At 35.5% G+C, this 23333-nt stretch overlaps 3 protein-coding genes across 5 annotated transcripts; 1 reads left to right on the top strand and 2 right to left on the bottom strand.

Annotated features, from left to right (window-relative positions):
• Window positions 1-530: 530 nt before the first annotated feature.
• On the bottom strand, window positions 531-2781 carry LOC145626415 (bifunctional aspartate aminotransferase and glutamate/aspartate-prephenate aminotransferase-like). The gene is made up of 9 exons (XM_081678843.1): window positions 2620-2781; window positions 2449-2542; window positions 2248-2351; window positions 1876-2124; window positions 1663-1776; window positions 1395-1478; window positions 1112-1282; window positions 914-1027; window positions 531-789 (listed from the first exon to the last, which is right to left on the bottom strand). The coding sequence occupies exons 1-9, from the start codon at window positions 2779-2781 to the stop codon at window positions 655-657; spliced, it is 1227 nt and encodes a 408-aa protein (XP_081534969.1). The 3' UTR covers window positions 531-654.
• Window positions 2782-3897: 1116 nt separating this feature from the next.
• LOC145628664 (cell division cycle 5-like protein) lies at window positions 3898-13034 on the top strand. Of its 2 annotated transcripts, XR_014111470.1 has the most exons (5): window positions 3898-4347; window positions 5272-6975; window positions 9970-10251; window positions 11359-12569; window positions 12768-13034. XR_014111470.1 is itself a non-coding variant. In XM_081681027.1 (4 exons), the coding sequence occupies exons 1-4, from the start codon at window positions 4171-4173 to the stop codon at window positions 12133-12135; spliced, it is 2940 nt and encodes a 979-aa protein (XP_081537153.1). In that variant the 5' UTR covers window positions 3898-4170; the 3' UTR covers window positions 12136-13034. The 2 variants fall into 2 exon arrangements, 1 of the variants encoding a protein (XP_081537153.1); XM_081681027.1 differs by having other exon boundaries at window positions 11359-13034.
• A 712-nt stretch (window positions 13035-13746) lies between these two features.
• Window positions 13747-18715, bottom strand: LOC145628663 (transcription factor PIF3-like). Of its 2 annotated transcripts, none has more exons than XM_081681026.1 (8): window positions 18231-18715; window positions 17592-17739; window positions 16304-17468; window positions 16111-16209; window positions 15942-16007; window positions 15708-15767; window positions 14862-15353; window positions 13747-14442 (listed from the first exon to the last, which is right to left on the bottom strand). In XM_081681026.1, exons 2-8 carry the CDS (start codon window positions 17678-17680, stop codon window positions 14422-14424), a joined length of 1992 nt encoding a protein of 663 aa, XP_081537152.1. In that variant the 5' UTR covers window positions 17681-17739; window positions 18231-18715; the 3' UTR covers window positions 13747-14421. The 2 variants fall into 2 exon arrangements, with proteins under 2 accessions (XP_081537152.1, XP_081537151.1); XM_081681025.1 differs by having other exon boundaries at window positions 15702-15767; window positions 18231-18713.
• Window positions 18716-23333: the final 4618 nt, after the last annotated feature.

The following is a 23333-nucleotide window of genomic DNA, read 5'->3' as shown; positions in this document are numbered from 1 at the left end:
GAAAGAGGACATGGTTTCTCAGATTTCTCTCTTGTTTCATTAAATGGATCAGATGTTTGTCCAAATTGATAGAAAAATTGGTATAATACTGAATAGGAGCAAATTCAACAATGTATGAAAATCTATTGTCATAAAAATGTTGGTGAGCCTGTGTTTGTGCATAGGAACTAGGGGTGCCAAGGTTATTCATCGGTGATGGAAAAATAAGCTTGCCAGTTCATAGTGATTAGTGAATGAAGCTGCTTTAGAAATGAATGAATTATTTATCATAAAAAAACGGTTTACTGTGAAAGTCAGTATGTTTTGACCATTAGAGTCAAATGTGACCTATTATTTTGGGACGCATGAAGTAATAAATTATGATGTAGGTAACAAGGAAGAAATTTTTTTTTTGGCACACCTATTGTAAAAAGTGTGTAAAAAGTAAAATCATGTCACGTTTAACGTGACAACTAATTCCGAACAGATGGAATACTGATTATAAAAACCTTCTAATTAATCAACATATACAACAAATGGTATTTGTGCTGGTGATATTTTATTTCTTGAAGATTATTCAAGGCACCCTAACATAGTTTTTCGTATGAAAGGAACAAAAACTGAAAAGTACAAATAAGCATATTAGAGCATAAGTTACAGAGTATTTGCTTAGTATTAAACTGGTGGCTTGAGTTGAGCAAGCTCTTTCTCAATCCTCTGCATGACCTCTTGAAGGGTGGACAGAGATGCTGCATAGGAAATTCTTATGCACCTATCATCTCCGAATGCATCTCCCGGGACTAGCGCCACCTTAAAACAGGAATTACATCAGAGAGAGTTGCATTAGTTTAAGAAATAAAGTGCCATCTCGAATTAGATTGAAAGCTTGTTTGTGATCAAACAGAACAAACAGAAGCAAGTGAAGTGTAATTACTTGAGCTTTCTTGAGTAAATAACAACAGAGAGATTCCGAACTATCTATCGTGCCAAACCCTTCAGCTTCTGAACCATAGTATGAGCTGAAATCAATGAAGAGGTAGAAAGCTCCCTGCAAGAGAGCAACAAATTAAAAGTCAGAGTTGTTTAAAAGAGCGCAATCTTATGATTAACACGGCATCAGGTTTGATATTACCTGAGGATCTGATGTCTTAACACCTTGTAAATCCTTCAATCTATTTACCAAGAAATCACGCCTGTCCTTGAAAGCACTGACCATGTTTGCTACTTCCTTGCCGCCAGCTTTACCCATTCCTAAAGCAGCAACTCCAGCTGCCTGTGATATGCTGCTAGCAGATGAAGTGGACTATAACAGCAGCCGAAAATTTGTTAGATACCAGGATTACTATCTCTGTGCTCATGTTTTCTGCTGTTATAATCTCGTCAGACAGTTTTTCAATACAGGACTACATACATACCTGACTCTGGATCTTTCCACAAGCAGCGATAAAGTGCTTAGGACCAGCAAGATACCCAAGCCTCCATCCAGTCATGGCGAAGGCCTAAGATATTAAAATTTAGTGTCAATGGAAGTATGGATATTACATTAAATACATTCTTCACATAATTTCCGGAAGTAATTAAACGTGTTAAGCCACCAATATTTTTTTTTAGGGCAGCTTAAGCTGGTGAAAGAATGGACTTCATTGGTTAGAAGTTTGTATTATGCAGAATCTTCTAAGCTACCTTGGAAAACCCATTAACTGTCAAGGTCCTATTCTTCATGTCCGGTAGTGCTGCAAAACTAGTATGCTTTGCTGGTGCATAAATGATATGCTCGTATATTTCATCAGATAGTACCTGAATTAAACAACACCGCCACAAAACAATCAGAACTCAGCATACATCAGATATTACCTGCATCAAAATGACATATATATAGAAATAGGATGGAATTACCAGAAGGCGGGGGTGCCTGGCTACAATTTCAGCTATTTCTAGTAGGAGCTCCCTAGGATAAACTGATCCTGTTGGATTGGAAGGCGAGCATAGAATCAACAACCTCGACTTCTCACTGAGCATTGTCTCAAGCTGTTTTGGGTCTAACAGAAAGTTTCGAGCCATATTTGTTTGAAGAATAAGAGGAGTTGCACCAGCTAGCTTCGCTATTTCAGGGTAACTCACCCAATGAGGAGCAGGAATTATCACCTGAATATACAAATAAACAGCTTGACAACATGATACACCAAAAACAAATATTACTCAGACATCGAAAGCAGCCTGAAATATTTCATGACCTTAAAACTGCAGCATGGAGTTTAACTATAGTACCTCATCTCCTGGAGAACAAACTGCAAACACTGCTTGAAAGATGGATTGCTTGGCTCCATTACTTACCAGAATTTCGTCGAGATTGTAAGAGATTCCATTCTCCTCTATGACAAAAAAATCATTATAAAGGTAAACCTTAAGGCCTACATATCAATCATAAACATAACACAAGAATGTTTATACACTGTACTAGTGTACTACCTTTCAGCTTGTGACAGATTGCTGTTCTAAGCTCGACTTTACCAGCAATTGGTGTATATCTTGTGTAATTTTCTTCTATTGCTCTGATACCAGCCTGTACAATATAACTTTGATAAGTAATGCTACTAGTAAATCTAAATGCACGCGATGTGAAAGGTGTAATAGTTAGACCTGAGAAATTACTGAAGGAGTGTTGAAATCAGGCTCTCCAGTAGATAAGCTGATGACAGGCACACCAGCTTGTGCAAGTGCAGTTGCTTGTTCTGCTATCGCCCCGGTTTTGGATGGCGCTACACACATAACTCTAGGACTTAATGACATATCAAACTCCATGAATTGAACTCTTCAAACACTTTGTTACTATCTGATATATATCACTTGTATTAGCTGTGTTTTCTTTGTTAAGGAATACTATATGTATGATGCATTCTTCCTTGGTTTAAATCAATCTATAATTAGCTCGTGTGAAAATTATTTGAATAATATTATGCAAAGGAAGTGTTTGAAGGGATTGATTCGATGGGGGTATGGACCCATTATGTTTATGGGGTTTTATTCAAATGAACATATATTAACATGAAAATATACTTTAAATTGGCACATAAATCAAGAGCATGGAAGAAAACTAGAAAAGGTAGGGGGCAAATGTTGTGCTTTTCTTTTTTCTTTTTTAGAATATAATATAGAAAAGTACAAAAAAAATGATTCAACATGCCTATCACAACACATTAATTGGGGACGTTGGGGTTGGGATTCCCTTAACCTCCACTCGCTCCCAAACGGTCTAGCTCACTAACTTGAGTCGGGTTGGTCTGTGATTGATTTCGGCCTATAGGATCCCTTTCTTTTCCTACCACGCACAAGGGGGTTGGGGATTGGGTCACTTGGGGAGAAAATGCAACAAGTTTATCTTCTTGAAAGAAAAAAAAAAAATTACAAAATGACAATTGGTAAACTTGCAATTAAATCAACAATTTTCAAGCTACTAAGCCAAATAACCATATGTGCGCCACAATAGGCTTGACATTAGAGTTGATCACTGGCCATACAAATTGTCATAAGGTAAGGCTTGACCAGACTTCAAGATTGAGCTTAAACACAAGTTTTAAGTTTTTGTTTTTCATCGCCTCTACCCATTACAAAATAGTGTAGAGCTTGGCACCAATCGAGATGACCAAGTCTACGTGTCATGTTAGATTCACGCTATCTGAACGCTGGTGTGATCATGTCGAGCTCGTGCCAAATTTTGATATTGATGTGATGATGTCCGTGCACAACTTACAATTCATCGACAAACTTCTTATGTCGTGCCGAGTCAGGTAATATTCATGGCGTGCTTATGCTTATTTGTGGCCGATACGTGGGTAAAGTTTTACTCAAATGTAGGATCGACCCATTTTTGTTAAGTAGTAATCGAATTCGGGTTTCGGATCTGAAGGGAGAGAAAAACCAACGAAAACTAACAAAAATCACCATTATTTTCTCTCTCCTCTTCCCTAATCCCTTTCTCCTTTCCTTCTTCTCTGAACCCGCCATTGCCGTCAATTTCAAAGCTCATAAACCCTAATTTTCCATCATCAATACCCTTCAAACCCCAGAAAACCTCATTTAGAAATCGAACAATTTCTCGTTTTTTCTTCAATTCGAACTTCGCTGAATCGAAACACGAAAACCCTTAAAAAACAATTTTGATTTTGGGTCGATTAATAAAAGGGATTCAAGATGAGGATTATGATCAAAGGAGGTGTTTGGAAGAACACCGAAGATGAAATTCTTAAAGCTGCTGTTATGAAATATGGGAAGAATCAATGGGCTCGAATTTCTTCTCTCCTTGTTCGTAAATCTGCTAAACAGTGTAAAGCTCGTTGGTATGAGTGGCTTGACCCTTCAATTAAGAAGGTATTCATCTTCTTTACTTTCTCTCTCCTCATTTTTGTTTGATTATTCAATGTTATCAATGTATTTTCCATCAATTTTGTCTTCGCTTTTCGAGTTATTTGGGGTTTGATTTTATATAATTTAAGGTTGGTTTGGTGATTTTTATGCTTACTGAAGTTGAATTAGTAGTAGGGTGATGGTGATTGGAATGTGGTTCTTGATTAGCTTGAAGGATTGAGTTTTAGTTCTTGCTATTAATCATGAGTGTAATTATGAGCTTAATTTTCTAAATTTGATCTCGGATTCCGGAGTTATACGCTTTTTGTTGTGTAAGCGGTGAAGCTTGCATGTATGCTGATACTCTAGTTATGCTAATCACACATTCACACTGGCAGAAATTAGATGGTGATGAAATAGAAGTAAATTGATCTAATTAGAGGTTGGAGAGACTCGAGAGAGAATGAGGGGGATGGGGATGGGAATGGGAACTCATTGTATGGGAGTGATGGATGTTCGAAAATCTAATCTGTATACCTAGAAAAGCTGTTGTGATATTGGAGATATCGTTACACGTTAGTTGTTGTGATGTTCCAAATAATGTGTAACCACATTTTGTGTAGTTCATAAGCTGGGGTGTTGTAGGAGGCACTTGATATTGGTAAACCCTTTGATAACCTTTTCGTTATTACTATATTTACCCCCCCCCCCCCCCCCCCCCAAAATCTGGTTTGCCTTATTCAGTTTGTTTGTTTATTAAATTGAATGCGGTATTACTCTGTCATTCTTGGTAGAATGCGGTATTACTCTGTCATTCTTGGTAGCAAGTACATCGGAAAAGGTTTAATGAAGCTTTTATTTGCTTTTTTACGTTCTCCCCCTCTTTTAAATTAACTTGAACAAGTCTTAGGAAGTGATACTGATTCTTAATCTCCTTGAAACTTGTAGACAGAGTGGACTAGAGAAGAAGATGAAAAGCTACTTCATCTTGCGAAGCTTATGCCAACTCAGTGGAGAACTATTGCACCTATTGTTGGTCGTACTCCATCTCAATGTCTTGAGCGATATGAGAAACTTCTTGATGCAGCCTGTACTAAGGATGATAATTATGAACCTGGAGATGACCCACGTAAATTGCGTCCTGGAGAAATTGATCCTAATCCAGAGTCTAAACCAGCACGACCAGATCCTGTTGATATGGATGAAGATGAGAAAGAAATGCTCTCTGAAGCAAGAGCTCGGTTAGCCAATACAAGGGGTAAAAAGGCTAAAAGGAAAGCTAGAGAGAAGCAGCTTGAAGAGGCAAGGAGGCTTGCTTCTTTGCAGAAAAGAAGAGAACTCAAGGCAGCTGGTATAGACGTCAGGCAAAGGAAGAGGAAAAGAAAAGGTATAGATTATAATGCCGAGATCCCTTTTGAGAAAAGGCCTCCACCAGGGTTTTATGATGTTGTTGAAGAAGATAGACCCGTAGAGCAACCTAAATTTCCCACAACAATTGATGAACTTGAAGGAGAGAGAAGGGTGGATAGGGAAGCCCGATTAAGGAAACAAGACATTGCAAAAAATAAGATTGCTGAGAGGCAAGATGCTCCAGGAGCGATAATGCAAGCCAACAAACTTAATGATCCTGAGACAGTTAGAAAAAGGTCAAAACTGATGCTTCCTCCTCCACAGATTTCTGACCAGGAGTTGGAAGAAATTGCACGAATGGGTTATGCTAGTGATCTTTTGGCTGGAAATCAGGATCTTGCTGATGGGAGTGGTGCAACCCATGCTCTTCTTGCAAATTACTCCCAGACACCTCGACAGGGGATGACACCCATGCGTACTCCCCAGAGAACCCCTGCTGGGAAGGGTGATGCTATCATGATGGAAGCTGAAAATCTGGCAAGACTAAGGGAATCTCAAACACCATTGCTTGGAGGAGACAACCCAGATTTGCATCCTTCAGATTTTTCTGGCGTCACTCCAAAGAAAAGGGATGTTCAAACTCCTAATCCAATGCTTACTCCTTCAGCAACTCCTGGAGGAACAAGTCTTACTCCGAGAATTGGTATGACTCCCTCTAGGGATGGAAATTCTTTCAGCATGACCCCCAAAGGAACTCCTATTAGGGATGAACTTCGTATTAATGAAGAAATGGATATGCATGATAGTGCAAAACTTGAACTTCGGAGACAAGCTGAACTGAAAAGGAACCTGCGTATGGGTCTAAGTGGTCTACCAGAGCCCAAAAACGAGTATGAAGTAGTTGTTCGTCCAGAACCCGAGGATTCCGAGGATCCAGAGGAGATGATTGAAGAAGATATGTCTGATAGGTTAGCCCGTGAGAAGGCTGCAGAAGAAGCGAGGCAGCAGGCATTACTCAGAAAGAGGTCAAAAGTGCTGCAAAGGGAGCTTCCTCGACCTCCTTCTGCCTCTGTTGAGCTCATTAAGAATTCATTGATGAGAGCTGGTGAAGACAAGAGTTCATTTGTCCCTCCTACTGACATTGAGCAGGCAGATGAAATGGTGAGAAAAGAGTTGCTGAGTTTGCTAGAGCATGATAATGCCAAGTATCCACTTAGTGAGAAAGAGCAGAAGAAAGCAGCTAAGCGAAGTGCTAATACAGTACCTGTCATTGAGGATTTTGAACTAGATGAACTGAAAGAGGTAAATTTCTATTCATGTACCAATTTCTGTGTTCATTTCCTTTTTAAAATCTACAACGGTTTTAATTTAAAATTCAAGAACCTGAATTGGCAACATGGAAATCAGATGATGAATCTCATTATTGATATTGATAAACTATTAATAAGAAGCACTATTCTCTACTTTTATCTTTAAGGATAACATAAACTACTTGGCCATCACAACAAGTTTTGATGAAGCTTTTTTTCCTACCAGTCAGCTGCTTTAATATTCTATCCCAGAAATATTATTGTCTTTTGAAGAAATTTACTTGTCACAAAAATATCCATGTCACTAATCAACTCATCAATGCAACGTTTCAAGCTTGGTGCTACTTTTTTTGGGAACAAATGATATAGGAACTTCTATACCAAGCCCCATAGTGGATCTAATAATCTAGGACTAGAATCCTGTGCTGACTGCTGAAAGCCTAAGATGTTACATGATTTGGGATATGTATAAAAAACTGGAGGCCACTAAGGCTCACCAGGCGATAAGGATTTCCTTAGGCACACCTCATTCAAATGAGGCACACTTAATGAAAAGTGAAAAAAATATTGATTCTTTTTTTATCGGCCCAGGTTGAAAAAGAAGATATATACGTAGTATATTACTCCCCAATCTAGGGTTTAGATTTGAAATCCCTCATTCTTATATTTTGAGCCATTTACTTCATGGTAATGGAATGGTACATTAGGGCTTTTACCGATGATGAGGCAACTCTCTCTCATGGATCGATTGTTTGTGTTCTTTCAGCTCATGTAATCTATTTTCTTGGCTATTAAATGACATGATTCTCAATATTTCCTAATGTGCAGTATATCATTTTTTGTACGAGGGTATATCTACGGTTTTATGATCTGTAAGATGGGGTAGGGTATGACCTGTCTAGAACTTGGAAGGTGGTGTAAACCTTGACATCCTCAGACCTTGCCAACACGGTGCATTTTGTTAATTTTAGGACAGAGGGAGGGAAATGAGTTGTAGGTATTTCTTCAATGGACCTTGAGCTGTGCTGCTTTCCTACATCCTTTCACTAACCTGAGTCTGCAGTCAACTGCACTCTCATCTTTCTGCCTCAAGCCATCTGGTTGATGGATGACCCTTTTTTCTGTAAGGTGAAAGGATGATGTTACTTGTTCAGGACTTCAAGAGCCATGGAGAGCAGAATGTGTGTCCGTATCTTACAATTATGAGAGAATCATTTGCTCCCTTTTTTGTTTTGTTTTGTTGATAACTTCAATTTGAGTTCTTCATTGTGTTGTTTTGTTATTCCATTTAGTGACTCTTGTATGAGAGTACTCAATGATTAATGGCTGATAGAAAGGCTAGTATCACCCAGGAAGAGAAAGTCAATATTTTGAAATTGATTGTAGGTGCTAGGTCTAATTTTCAATCAGGCTGATTGGCTAAAGACAATGTAATAACTTGAAGTTCTAGATGCTACACGGATGGATCCAAGCTGTGTAAACTTACTAAACTATAAAGGGCATGTTTGGCACTAGGTTTTAAGTATCTTGTAGGCCCTGTTCTGTTCACCTTATTTCCACTTATTTCAGGGTTAACAAGTTCAGATAAGATAAGTTCGGGAAAAATAAGTTCAGATAAGTTGTGATAAGGGTTAATCAAGGCTACCCAAATTTAATTTATAACTAAAATAAGTTATACTAAGGGCTAATAAGTTCAGATAAGTAAAAATCAAGTGAATAGAACGCACCCTTAGTGGTTTGACCAAGTCAAACCCATTACTTGATAAAATATCTGAGTTTAGCAATGTAGTGGTGGGGGTAGTCTATGAAATTTTAGTGGTGGAGGTAGCTTTTATTGAAAGCTGAAATTATTATGGAGTAGCTTTTATCAAGCGAGAATAACTGTTAGGTGTTTCTACATTTTTAAGGATTTTTTTTTTTACCAGTAACAACTTGCAACTAGTCAATCTTAGTTTTAAAGGGCTCAAGGCGCACCAAGGTGCAAAAGTCGTTGGAGCCTAGGCGCAAGGCACAAGGCAAAGGCGCGCGCCTTTTGTAGGTGAGGCGCACTTTAATCATATAGAGAAAAAAAAAATAATTTCTATTAAATAAGTGTAAAAGTGGAGTCATGAGAAAAGGTGAAAGGGCCATGTGATCAATATCTAGGGTTCTTCAAATCAAATTGGGGTATTGGGGATTTCTCACTCTAGAATTAAATTAAACCTGCCCGTCACAAAGTCCCATGGGTTTTCATTTAGAAAAAAAACAACTTGTGTAATTGCTATTGATGCTTTACAACATGAGGTGCAAAATGAGGCGCAAGAAACAGCCTAGAAAAAAGCGCAAAGGTGCGTGCCTTTTGTACGTCTTTGAGCCTCGTAGAGCTAAGGCGCCAACTCTTGAGCCTTACCGAAGGCGTGCTTTTTAAAACTAAGTAGTCAATAGCTACTTTATCTAACCCTCAAACTTATATTATCAATCTTCCCAGCTATTTTCTTGTTCTAGATAACTGCTTCTACCACAACAACAGAGAAACTAACAGCAACCCCTGCAACTACGTTTTGTCAAATAGGGCCTAAGTACGTTGTTTAAGATTTGTGAAAATGTGGATTTTATATCAAATTAATAAATGCTTGTTTTAAAAAAAAATCTGCATCATATGCATCACTTTAAAAAAAATGTATAGGGATTCTGACTTTTTTTTAAAAAAAAAAAAATATTAAATGTAGGGATGCTGATGGAATTGTATTGCTGATTTCCTTCCCTTCCCCCTTATCCCTTCTCAAGCATGAGTTACTTTTGCACTCCAAGCACTGTGCACATCCAACTGATCAATACAACTTGGATATAGTAGGTGATTTATTTGTGAAATGATCTGTTTGCTGCATATATCTAATGTACTGAAGTGCACGAGTTTCCTCATTTGCTGATGTTCAATGTTGGGAGTATTATCTAGTATGTATAATTCATATTCTTACGTTTTAATGGCTTGTATTCTTTGTGTCAGGCTGGTTCATTCATTGAGGAAGAGGCACAGTATCTATGTGTAGCAATGGGACATCAGGAAGAGACCTTAGATGATTTTGTTGAGGCACACAAGACTTGTTTAAATGATTTGATGTATTTCCCTACTCGTAATGCTTATGGTCTCTCCAGTGTGGCTGGAACTGTTGAGAAGCTTGCTGCCTTACAAAATGAATTCGAAAATGTTAAGAGGAAGATGGATGATGATAATAAAAAGGCACAACGGCTTGAGAAAAAGATTGATGTTCTTACTCATGGTTATAAGGTTGGTTATTATGTTAAATTTCTATTTAATTGATATTTCTGTATTCACAATTTGTTTCAGTTTATTTATAATTTATTTATTTTAATTTTTTGGCTAAGGGGCTGGGGTTGTTCTAAATAAGCCAATAAGGACAGCATGTGTTAGGCAACATCATACTTTAATTAAATGGCATCATATATAGATTGAAATACGACGTCATTGAGCCATTGACCTCTCTTACATTCTACTTCATGTACTTATAGTGAACATCAACTTGCTGGCTGTCTAAGCCATAGCTCAGCTCAGATCTGTTTTATTGGTAGTACTTGTCTAGTGAAATTTCACCCATTTTCTTTTTAAGTCACCATGTGAAACAATTTTGATGGGAGCCAAGTTCTTTATATGACCATGGAATTTTGATGTATTTTTGAAATGGTTCTGTTTCTGATAACCAATATTAAAAAAAAAAACGTTACGCATCTAAAGATCATACCTAGATTTCTTTTATTAAATAAGAAAAAGTATTTTGTTGATTAATCATGTAAAAGATTACTGTAGAGGACAAGGTATCTTCACATTGTAACCAAAGAGATAAATTACAGGGTAATCCAATTCCATTGAATCCTCTCAAGAAAAATAGTGTGTTTAGAATTGTCTTCATACTATGTAAGCAAGTACTATGGGTTAGGGGATATTAAGACATAAGACATCTTTACTTTCTTTGTGAAGCTGCTACTATTATGTGTAGTTTGATATGAAGGGTTAATGTGGATTTGTCCTGCAAATTTTGAAGCACTGTAAATGTGATGGCCATGAGAAGATTTGAATACACAATCTTCTGGCATGCTTTTCTAGCTAGTTTGTGTCTGTAGAAATAGATTTATTACATATAAATGGTTATGCATGTGAGGTTATGTGCTCTTCAAGGCTCCATAAGTTAATGCTTTCTGATGGGGTGTTCACCATATTATCTTGCTGGTTTCATCTGACTATAGGTCAAGACCACATCCAGCCTTTGTTCATCTTTGTGTTTGTACAATATAATTTGTTATACAGATCATATGTAGATGTAGTATTTGATATTTATAACCATGATGATGCTAAGCTGTTATAGCTTATGTATTTCAGATGCGGGCTGATAAACTGAAGACACAAATCGAGCTCACATTCAAACAGATGAATACAGCTGGAACTGAATTGGATTGCTTCCTAGCTTTGCAGAGACAGGAAAATATGGCAGCTTCATTTAGAATCAAGGGCCTTTGGGAAGAAGTCCAGAAGCAGAAAGAGGTAGAGAAAACTTTACAGAAACGTTATGGAGATCGTGTTGCAGAACTGGAGAGTATCCGGCAGCTCATGGATCAGTACAGAAAAGCGGAAGAAATAGAAGCTAAGAAACAATTAGAAGAGTTGGCTAACAATGCAGCTAATCAGGCTTCACTACTGAGCTCTGAAACTCCGGAACCTGTAAGCGCCATGGAAGTAGATTCCTCTGATGATGTAAGACCTCAGGAGGATGGTGAAGCTTCTGAAACGGTCAATAGAGCTAGTTTACAAAATATCATGCACACAGATGGTGATGTGGCATCAATTGCGGATACACCAAGCATTTCTCTTGCTTCTGAGTCTAAGGGATCTGAAGCTGCCATGGAGCAAAATGCAGGCGACACTAATGTTCCCAACAGCATTTTGGATAATACAGATCATCCTGTTGGGGAAGCTCTTGAGAACAATGGTTTTGTCGATGGAGAGCCTGTTTCTATCTCTAAACTGGAGACACAAGAAGTAGATGGGGAGCTCAGTAGCCAGATCAATGAGGCAGAAGGGAATAAACTTATGATAGATGGAGATGTGGGCAAGCCTGTAGAAAGGGTGGAAGATGGTGCCAGTAATAACCAAGTGTGATACCGACTTGCAACTTAAGTAGTAGGTTGTTGCTATCTGTTGGAGCCCACTGCGCCTAAAAGAGGCATAAGAGATTAAGAGGGAATGTGGAAGAGATGATTCGAATGAGACTATTGAAGTTTGTTGGGTCTTCATTTTTGCTTGTGCATTGTTCCTTTAGCGAGTATGGATTTAAAAACAATTGATCTTGCTTCGCTCCCATGTCATGGTATTTGGCATGATCCCTGGTCTTCTGCTGTTAGAACAACTTTGAAATACGTTAAATGTGTGGGCTTTGTTTTTATCTAATAGAATGATCTCTATTGAAGATAAAACCTGTCCAGAAACAACAATCTGATTTGTATGTTAGAAGTTGTGCCATTTCCTGGGAAGCTGCTTAAAACACCTGTACCATTTCAAGGATAAGTTCTCAGAGGATAGCTTGCTTCAATCTGGTAATACTAATTGTTCTATTTGCAACTTATACTAAAATTGCTTGAGCTTCCCCCAATTTTGTTGATAACCTGAATCTTGTTCTCGTTGATTGGGGATATGACCCAGGCTAAGTAATGTCTTCTCGTATGAGTTTTAATCATCTTGTTCCTAGTAATTTTTTCCATATGGGACTATATCCTTATTTGTGTTTTCTTTAGAGGAGCGGGATGGTTTACAAATGGTGGTGCAGAATTGAACTTTCAGCTTTCTGTTGAGGACAAGACTTGAACCATGAGCTTATTTTGATGTTTTTCTTTTCTAAATTTGCTGCTGTATTAAATGTGATAGATTCTGTATGCTTGTTTTGTAGATTCAAACATATCTTTCTTTACTCATCTAAAGCTTTTGCTTTACAAGATTTATGTAGGTCTTTTAAGTCGAGTAAACGGGTTGTTTCGTTATACAAGGAACTTAATTTCAAGTGACTTGAAGAACTCTTCCTTCCGTCCTTTTTTGTTTGTCCCATATGACAAATGTTTATGGGGAACCGTTTTACTCCGAAATAAATTGCATTTGGTTCTACCAATTTGGGCAAACAAAAGTCGACGAAGGGAGAATCAGGTTTCTACTTCTACTCCATATTAATCATGAGCAGTTAGTAAAATAAGTACAACTATGACTACTTCTACTCCACATTTCATAGTTTCTCATTAAAGCTTACCTTCCATGAATTGACTACTTTAACAATAGTTGGAATTGCTGAATCAATTATATCCAGACATAGATCATGCCTATGTGTCAGTTCCAATCTTCACTAGCAATACTTGGTTTGGATCTACCGTGGGTTTCAAACGTTGCGTGCATTCACATCTAATTCCAAAAAGTAATCTTGTCTTACATGTTTTAATAGCTCATCAATTTGAATACTACAACCAAATTAGTTGTCTAGTTGGTAAGGTTTTACGAGTAGATATGATACTTAACAGTAGAGATGAAATTCCGTCTACATCAATATCCTTTGTGGCTCCCTACAAACCCGAAAATAAATCAAGTTTGGGTAAAGTCATATCTCTTAAGAGTTCACATTAGTTCACTACTTCACTCTATATTGAGTAGCTAAATCTAAGTATGCCTGAGAAGAATATGTTTTCCTATGTGGTTTTGGAACCTTTGGATACAAAATAAAGACAGAGAGAGGAAAAGCCAATAATTTCTTTTATTTTCATATGCTGTAATAGAAAAAAAATATTGATCTACCATTTCATACAGTATTACATTATGAAAATCATCAAAGCCACCATATTTGGTGTACATTTACAGAAGTATTTCCTCGATGTTTAGTGTAATGTAGGTGATGACAAAGGGACACAGCTCCCTTGATTTATTAGAGATGTATGACGATAAATATATCATATACTAGTATTTCCTCGAAAAAAAATAGGCTTTTGATCTGGAAATATACACTTAAACCACATATACATCTCATAAGATGTACAGATCTACAAAAGACCTAACCTTAGTGTTTGTAGAGGGCAAAAACTCTGCATTTTAGTCGGACATGCCACTCTCGAGCATACTATACTTCCCGTTCACAGGGGTCACAGATTGGCACTTGATAGCAGATGAGAAGTTTGGACTTTGGAGCACCTCTGATCAAACATCTAATCTGAGAATATATACACTTTGAAACAGGTTACTTGTCAATACTTTTGTACATTTTATGAAGATGACATGTTGCAGTTTGCCACTGTTCCATTCACAAACAGGCAACAAGTTTCTGTCAGTCGTATCAGCTACGTCGTTTCTGTAGGCAGCTTCAGCAGTTTCTGAAGCATTAATATCTTGACCTTGATTGTGGCACAAAGTAGACTCCTAAATACCTTCTTTTGATGTCTGCGATTTGAATAACACACAGTTATGGACCTTATGGTGAAGCCGTTAAGGTTGGTTGTAAAAATATTTATCCCACCATCAAAACAATAAACAGTTGGTTTTACCCTCTATCACATATTATCTTAACTAAATTAACTTGACCATATTCTTAAACGACAATAAACGTAAAAATCGAATGGAGTACTAAAAAATAGGCTAGCAGCCAACTTTGTCATTTGTCATTTTACCACAATCCTAATGTCCTAAAACTCCTAGTGTTGTTCAATAATTGACCCCCTGATGTATTTTCACAGGAATAAGAAAATTCCAAATCATTCAAATATATGAATTATGCAAATATCTAGTGGTGATATCAATTATTGAAGACTAATAATGTCACAACACTAGAAGATCCAAATGTAGGCAAAAAATGCAAATACCTGATTTGTTGCCTGATTCATGGAGATGTTAACATTGTTGCTATCCATGCTAGAAATTACTTGTGGGTTAGCATCCTTTTTACTACTAGATGGTGCTAGATGTGTTGCATTTGATGACCCACCAACACCCGAGACATTTAATCCTATGGGAATCTTCGAAAAACTACCCATTGGAACGGAAACTGTAGGAGTTTGCTGCATGGACATTGCTAATCCTTGACCATGGTGCGGAAATGCCTGAAGATTAGAACCTGGCATTCCATGGAACATAGGCCCGGTTCCAGGGATAGCGTAATGTGGGCTTTGGAAAGGTACCATCTTCGTGCTGTTATTCATGTTTAGCATGTTCATCCCAAAGCCCATTCCCATACCCATTCCAAGCCCCATGGCACCCATGGGAGAGAAATGTGGCATATGTGCTCCATGGATCGGTGGCATTCCTGGTGGTAGCATCATAGGCTGCATATACATCCCAGCACCCATTGACAATACCTGCAGCATCCACTAATTGATGTAAGCCAACAGATTGTCCTGTTTCTGAAGGCATTTTGAGTACAAATTAATAAATCAAGGGAACGGTAATGAAGTCTTCCATGTTAATGTTCGACGAAATGCATCTAAATAGTCAGACATTTCCCTTTTCATTCATTTTCATCATCACTTATATCCACACCTCTGGATGGTAATGAAAATGGAAGAAAAGCAAATGCTTGCTAATGGAAAATCAATACCTTGAACATCCAACAATGTTCAATTCAATATTACACATAAAACTTCATTACCATTCAATTGACTTGTAACTTATGCCAAACAAGCTGCCACAGCAGCCTAATAGCTCACCTGTACCTGAAGTTGGAGAGTCTTCAAATACTCTATAGCCTCATCAAGCATCGAAGCTTTGTCCGCCTAGTGTTTGGAAAGGAATAGTTAGCAGTCATGTATGATAGAAAAGTGAGCACCAATTACATATCTTGACTTGATTTTCTGTCTCTAGACTCTAGAGTCTTAACACCCCAAGAATTCAAATGAAACACAGATGGTATATCTAACCAAAGGCATCGAACGTATCAAAAGCATTACCTTATTGCAGTTGGGTATGAGCTCTTGTAATGCACGCATCTTCTCATTAATTCTATCCCTTCGTCTCTGTTAGTAACATTTCAAAAGGTACACATTAGTTTCCAATTGCAACTGTCACCAGTCTCACTAGTCACCACTACAGATACTAATTTGCAAACTATGAGCTTACCCTTTCAGATAGATTATGCACTTCTGCAGCTCGGCTTCTCTTTGAGCCACCACGACCATGAGAAGGTTTCTTTCCACCTACTGATTCCTCTTCAATTTCCTGCAAGTTAGGCAATTTCCAGCTTAACATGAGAATTCGAAATTAGAATGACAAGAAGCAGACAGTATTCATCAGGAGTAAGAAGAAATCTTACTTCACTAGGATCTTCTGATTCTGTTTCACGAGACTTCCTTTTCGAATTGCGTGCAGGCTCATTCGAAGTTCTTTCTGCACTATTGGCTGAACATACAGAAGATGTTGCAACTACTGGCTCCATGATTCTATCACCACTGGTACCCACTTTGCTCATTGGTGAATCACACACTTGATTTTGTGATGCCTGATTTTTAGCTATGTCTTCTCTACACATAGGTTGATTTGCAGAAAGCAGCTCTTCAGTACGCGGCTTTGTGGGCAAAGCAATTGAATTGTTGTTTGTTGGTGCCATAATGGATTGATTGTGAGATATGGGTTCCTTTTGGGAATAACCACTATCCAAATTAACCAGTGTAGAGTTAGCAGGATTACTACTACTCAAGGTGCACCTTTTATTCCCATCCTCTAATCTCTTTGAGGGATTTACAGTCACATGATTAGCTCTAGAAAGAGCAGCAGGCCGCGAGAAGCAGGGAAAATTTGTAAAGCCCGAGCTAGTAGTGCTAGGCTGTCCTGCATCCAGCTTCTGCAACCTCAAGCTGGTAAAAGCACTTAGTGAAGATGGATTAAGACCGGAGTCTCGTGAACCAACATGGTGGGTGTTGCTTGCATTGCTACCAGTAATATCAGAAATTCCTGATCTGGGGACACTTTGCTGGAAGGGAAACATAAATTGCGGTACCTCAATACTTCCCCCTCTATTATTCTTCTCATTACTTGAATAATCCTTAGATGTGTTGTTATGCTTCAGGCTTGCAGAATTATCATGGTCATCACCATGAAAACTAATTTTCCTTTCCCGGTATGCTAAATGATTATCGGTAGGGAGATCGTTAATTGTAACTCCTGATAACTCATTCAAGAAGTCAGAAGTATAGTCATTATGCAAAGTTTCTTCCATGGGATAATTCAACCAAGGTACCAAGTCAACATCTTGATCCAAACCCATTTCACAAGAAGGTACAGACATTGGAAAATCACCAATTACAGAATCCATTGTGCCAAACTTGGCCATTTTCGAGCAATTAGTACCACTCCTACCATCTTGAGACTTGAGGCCATAGGTTTGAAAATTGTTTGAATTACTACTTTTTCTAGCTTTATTACCTTGCATCATAAGCTGACCATTTTCCCAAACTAGCTCAACACAATCAGTATCAGGTCTGCATCCAATTCCCCCCAAAAAATACACCAATATAAGTACAAAATAAGGGAAAATAAAGGTATATTCAAATCACCAAAATAAAACCTAATTTATAAAGATTAGCCTACTAATAGAAGTATACCTAGAAGAAGGATCAATAGAAGTAGAGGCAGCTTCATTGGTGACATCCACTTTCCCTTTGAACATCCTAACAAGCTCAGTTAAAGGCATATTACAGATCAAAATTGTATCTTTCACAACATAAACTTCTCTTCTAGCAAAGCCAAGTCCTGCAACCAAGTTCCGAACCCGAAATCAGTTTCATTCAAATCTCAATTTCTATCAACAAAACCAAATTAAAGGGCATCCAACACTAAGAACAATGTTTTCACAATTCATTGAGCTCAACACTTTCTTTGGAAATTCATGCTCAAAGTTTACAGGAATGAGTGGCATATACAGTAGTATAAAATTAGAAGGAAACCCTATAAATTATTAAAATAAAAACAGCACAAATGAGATCTTATTTAACTGATGTCCTAATCACAAAGATACACACAATTAGAATAATTTAAAGGTACTAGTCAAACTAATTGTTTAATCACAGACTCGCAGTATCACCATATACTATAATGATCCCACTAATTAGAACTGATTATAGGTTAAAAAATTCAATCTTTCTGATACAATCTTGATTAAAATATAATACCCAGAAAAACCCACATCAGAATTATCCAAAATTAAACAATAATTATAGCAAAAACACAAAACAAACACCAACCTTATTATTATATAAAAAATTGGCAGCAAAAGGAAGAATACCCAGAAACTGAAAAAAGGTCTAAAATTAGCTGAAATTGTACTCAAAACTCAAACCCCAAAAAAGCCAATCATGAAAAATCAAAAATGAAGGGCACAAAATTTCTGGGAAATCAGAATTTCATCAAATTCTTCTCAGATTTCAAGAGGAACTAAGCCAATCACACAAATCTAGAAAGTTGTAATCCAACAAGACTTATAACTTAGAGGGTTAGAGAGAGAATTTAGAGAGAGAAATAGAGAGAAGATCCAGGTGGGTAGTAGTAGAAGACGGCGTAAGCTTAGTAGAGTTGCTGTATAAGCGGGGCCAAGAAAAGGGGGAAAAAAGCAGAGGAGGCAACAAGAACAGGATACTGTGCTAAATGCTAATGCTTAGGATCATTTCAATTTTTGACCATTTTTATTGCTTGTTTTTTTTTAGCTCAATTACCGTTTTTTACCCACTCTTTTTTTGTTGTATGTGTACGTTTTGTTCACTTTGGCGGTATATTTGTGTGTTAAGATGTACTCTCTCCTTCTCCTTTTCTTTATGACGATTATATCGCCCGTATGTAGTTTTATTTTACCTGTCGTATTTGATTAATATTTTGTGAGATTTTTAGTCAAATTGTTACAAGATTAAGAAGACTTTGACACTTGCTAATTGCTATATTCATTTATGTATATACGAGTAAGTGATTATTTCATTATTATGTGTGTTTTAGTTACTTTAATATGATAGAAACAATGGAAAACAATCAATAAAATTTAGTTTTGAAATCAATCTAAATTATTATTTTTTTTTTTTTGAAAGAATAAATCTTAATTAATTTTCAAAAATAGTTGCTAGTTCATAATACTCTATATTATTTATTTAGCAATGGTTGTTTTTAGTTAGTTGTTGCAATAATAATAATAATGAGAACACTAAATAATAAATTCATCTTCTATGCGTGTGTTACAGTCTTTCTTGAATCAAATAGTAATTGTGATTTTTATTTTTATTTTAATAAATTAAATAGTAATTGTGATTAAAATAATGTTTCTTATCATTTGAAATTGTTAATCATGTAGATTTGACAAATTATTATAAAAGAATCATGTAGATTTGACAAAAGTTTTAGCTTGTGTCTCCGCATTTGCACCCTATGGGATAAAAGGAACAATTACTACTTTTGCATGTTTTTAAATTATTAATATAATTTCTCCTGATTTTAAATCTTACAATTTTAAGTAATAATAATAATAATCATCCTTCTTCCAGACTGTATTCCTTTTTCTTCCTTCAAAATTTCATTAAAGGTTCATAAATTTGTATAGTGGTCATGGCTTTTTGTGGGGTTAGTTGATATAGATTGTACTAATGGATAAATTAAATAAATAATGGTCATCTTTTTTGAAAACAAATAATATTTGTTCTGTCTAAAAAAAAACTATAAATATTTGTTTATTATTATAGATTGGATCTGTAATAATAGTATTTGGAGTGAGAGCGTGAGATTGTCGTGTCATTTTTGTTTTAAAAAAATATATTTAGGGCACTTTATATCATTTGAATAGATTGATTTCAAAGAATTATCAAAAAGTCAAAGGTTTAGTTTATAATGGGTAGCAAAGTTCTAATCTTCCCTTGATTGTAGGTACAAGACTATGATAACTATAGGATTAACAATGATTAGAAGGTCTTTCACTTGCTAATCAAGCTTTAATTACGTACTTTATAAAATTAAGTAGGAAAAGTAAAGTTGATTTCACTTTATGATTTTGGATAAGATTTCTAACAGGTTAATTATGGTTGGTTCATAAATAACTCTACCAATGTATTTAGTAGTATTTGTAGTGCAAAAAAGGAACAAAAATGAATTTGTTATAGACTTATAGTGCAATCAAATTGTATAAAAGGAATAAGTTAATTCTTGTTACAATAATTAGAGTTGTTCAAAGTACGATTTAGATTGTACCAAACTATACAAAAAGTATTAATGATCTCTGATCTCTTAATCTTAAAATATTAGAATACTATAAACCACGCCATATCACAAGTTACAGGAAAAGTACGTACTATTCTAATAAATAATAATGAGATTGCTATTTTTACTTGATTCGCAAAACATAATAGATCTAAACTTATTTTTGATAAGATTTGAACTTATTTCTTTTCAAATTTGATCGAGACTAGACTTATGTGAGTGTTAAACAATACAGTGGATTCAAAACCGCCAACGATACACTAATAAAACCAATGGTTGTGATTGAGACCCTTTATGAAGTGTCAAGTTTAATCTTGGTTGGAATTGGAGCAAAATTTGCTAAGGATGTATGGCCCAAACATGAAACATCACTTCCAAAGGTTCTAGCAATAATAACTCCTCCAAAAGATTGAGACTATCAATTCATAGTTAGTCTCCGTCATTCGTGACATGGTCCTTACTACATCTATATTATTGATTAATCTATCTACACATACTTTGTTTTCAAACCCATATCCCTACTTTTGTTACACCAAATAATGGTCCAATAACAAAAAAAAACATTATATCACTAGCAATGGTCAATGACCTAATTTAATATGTTAGAAGTATAGATCAAGTTATTGGATATGAAGTTAGCTAGGGCTAATATGATACTTGAAATTCATCAAAGTTCTATTCTTAACTATAATGTCACAAGTATACAATAGAAACATAAATTAACATTGAAAGTAAACATAATTTTGATGAATGGAAAAAATTAATTATGTAAGAATATATTAACATTACTTGATACAACAGATCTTGGAATTTCGATCTTTTATTCTTAACTAAATCGATCTCTGTCATTTTATGTACGTACCACATACACTAGAGTAACATTTCTTTGTATTATTTAGTTACATTTGTACCTTTCCCTATATTTTATGTTCGGAGGTCAAAGCCCCTACCTTATTTATCTCTAGACTCTAGAAGCCGGAGATGAAATAACAAGCAAGAGTTATGCATGAATTCGATCAATTGCTAGTCTAGTAAGATTAGAGTGAACAAAACCTTCACTCTCACATCACATAGATTACTCAAGCAGCTAGAACATTATAGGAAGTTATGCTCTTTTCTTATTGTAGATTAATTTGGATTTCTAAATTTAAGAATTGAAAAAGGCAAAGATTTGGGATTATATTAGGTCAAATAGTTAATTAGCAAAGGATATGTGAATAGACTAGGTGACAAAAGTAATGCCGTGCCTTAATTTACAAAGTGTTGGAATCATGGCTAATATATTTTATCAATTTCGAATCAATTCATACAAAGAAAAAGAAGATAAAGATAAACAAAGCATAATTTTGTTTTCAATAATTTGCAGACACCAAATCACCCCCTTTATTATCTAGGATAGATGTCATAGATATATATAGGACCCATCGACCAACAAATGAAAACTATAGATAAATGTTAATATGTTACTGTTGTAACTAATTACTATTAGTTTTATAACAAAGTTTTTGTTAACTACAATTTTATCAAAATAAAAGTATAGTTTATTTTGATAGATTACATTTAAAAGGTTGATAGTTTTGTTAACTAAAAATGAGGTTTAAGGGTAATGTTCTACTCACTCTATATACACTTATATATATATTTCACATGTAATAAATTCACATAAATTCTGTTTAGTTACGATAAAATAAGTTTAGAAAAAATAAAGTTTGATAAAGATTAATTAATTACTCAATTTCAATTACACACAACTAAAATAAGTTCAAATAAAAGAAAATTAGCTGAATATATAGAACACACTCTAATTCTTTCATGATGTGTTATATAAATAGGCATAAAATGTTTGAGCATGATCAGAAATTTTAGTCTAAAGTAATATTCTTTAGTTTATTGCCCTAGTTTGTAAATAAAAAATGTACTTTGAGAAGTTATAATACATGGAGAGTTTCTAACAAGTACATATATAAATTAGATTATACGGAGTATTTAATTTTGTGTTGTATATACAATATAGCACAAATATTAGCAAAGTAATACTCTGTAGTATATTGTATTAGTATATGTGTAAATAATGTAAAAGTCAAAGTAAATTATCTGAAAAACCTAAACGCGTGGAGCCCACAAAACGTAGAGGAAAAAGAAGTTTACACGTGGTATCACAGAAGCCAAGTAAGAGATTTTGGAGGTACTTTGATGAAGACATGAAGTGTGCAGGTGTAGCGTATAAGGTGAGGACCAGAGCAGCAAATCAAAATCTCCTCTCCTGTTATTTTGTGCATAATGAACAAAGATGTTGCTTCGTCTTGTCATGTAAATTTAAAGGAACTTTCCAACTTAAGCCATGTGATCATATCTTATACGACTATTGTTTTTTTAGCCCTTTTTTTTTTATATTTATTTATATTTTTATTTTTATCCTATGGAATTTCTCGGACCAACTTGTATCACATAAATTAATATCTGATTCAAAATATGTGGTGTTACCGTTACACAAAAAGTTTGCTCTTCGTAGAATCAAATCATAAAAGTATAAATTCATCGATATCGACAACCACATTATTATTTAACCTAATAATATACTTCATAATATAATGTATAGTTTCGAGATATATTATAAATTTGACACTCTTCCCTCGAATATTGTTTTAAATTACAACCAATAATCAAACATTGATTTATATAAGTTTCACTAATTTATCATTGTTATAATCACTTTGTGAGAATGGTGACTAATCTCAAGTATGTTACTACGGAGTATTATTTAAGGCGATGATCAATTTTTTAAAAAATTAATAAATAGATAAGATGACATTCCATATACATTTTGTACTAATCATATTAACCATTTCCACTTTGCTTAACATGCTAGAGATGCTAGCTAGGATTTATAAGTAATTTACTATCCTATTGATACAAGTTGTATAATTATTATATATTTTTTTTAAAAAAAAATTATTAATTTATTGCTTTTTTTGTTAAATTATTTTTGGATGTATATATTCACCTCCCAATTTCTTAATTCAAAACAAAACGAGCAACTTGCGTACGTGTGTACGTGTGTAAGTAGAACATTATTGCATGCATGAGCTTCATGCGAGGGTAAGTACATTAAACTA

Source organism: Chenopodium album, chromosome 4, assembly GCF_948465745.1.
Source record: "Chenopodium album chromosome 4, dcCheAlbu1.1, whole genome shotgun sequence".
NCBI classification, from domain to species: domain Eukaryota; kingdom Viridiplantae; phylum Streptophyta; class Magnoliopsida; order Caryophyllales; family Amaranthaceae; genus Chenopodium; species Chenopodium album.
This window is presented reverse-complemented; position numbering and strand designations above follow the sequence as displayed.

Coding starts and splice junctions, on each gene's coding strand:
- LOC145628664 (XM_081681027.1), top strand. CDS start 4,171: ATGAGGATTATGATCAAAGGAGGTGTTTGGAAGAACACCGAAGATGAA. Junction 4,348..5,271: donor TTGACCCTTCAATTAAGAAG/GTATTCATCTTC, acceptor TGAAACTTGTAG/ACAGAGTGGACTAGAGAAGA. Junction 10,252..11,358: donor TTCTTACTCATGGTTATAAG/GTTGGTTATTAT, acceptor TATGTATTTCAG/ATGCGGGCTGATAAACTGAA.
- LOC145626415 (XM_081678843.1), bottom strand. CDS start 2,781: ATGGAGTTTGATATGTCATTAAGTCCTAGAGTTATGTGTGTAGCGCCA. Junction 2,352..2,448: donor AATCTGTCACAAGCTGAAAG/GTAGTACACTAG, acceptor TTTTTGTCATAG/AGGAGAATGGAATCTCTTAC. Junction 1,777..1,875: donor CCAGGCACCCCCGCCTTCTG/GTAATTCCATCC, acceptor TGTTTAATTCAG/GTACTATCTGATGAAATATA.
- LOC145628663 (XM_081681025.1), bottom strand. CDS start 17,680: ATGCCTTTAACTGAGCTTGTTAGGATGTTCAAAGGGAAAGTGGATGTC. Junction 17,469..17,591: donor TCTATTGATCCTTCTTCTAG/GTATACTTCTAT, acceptor AATTGGATGCAG/ACCTGATACTGATTGTGTTG. Junction 16,008..16,110: donor TGCATAATCTATCTGAAAGG/GTAAGCTCATAG, acceptor TGTTACTAACAG/AGACGAAGGGATAGAATTAA.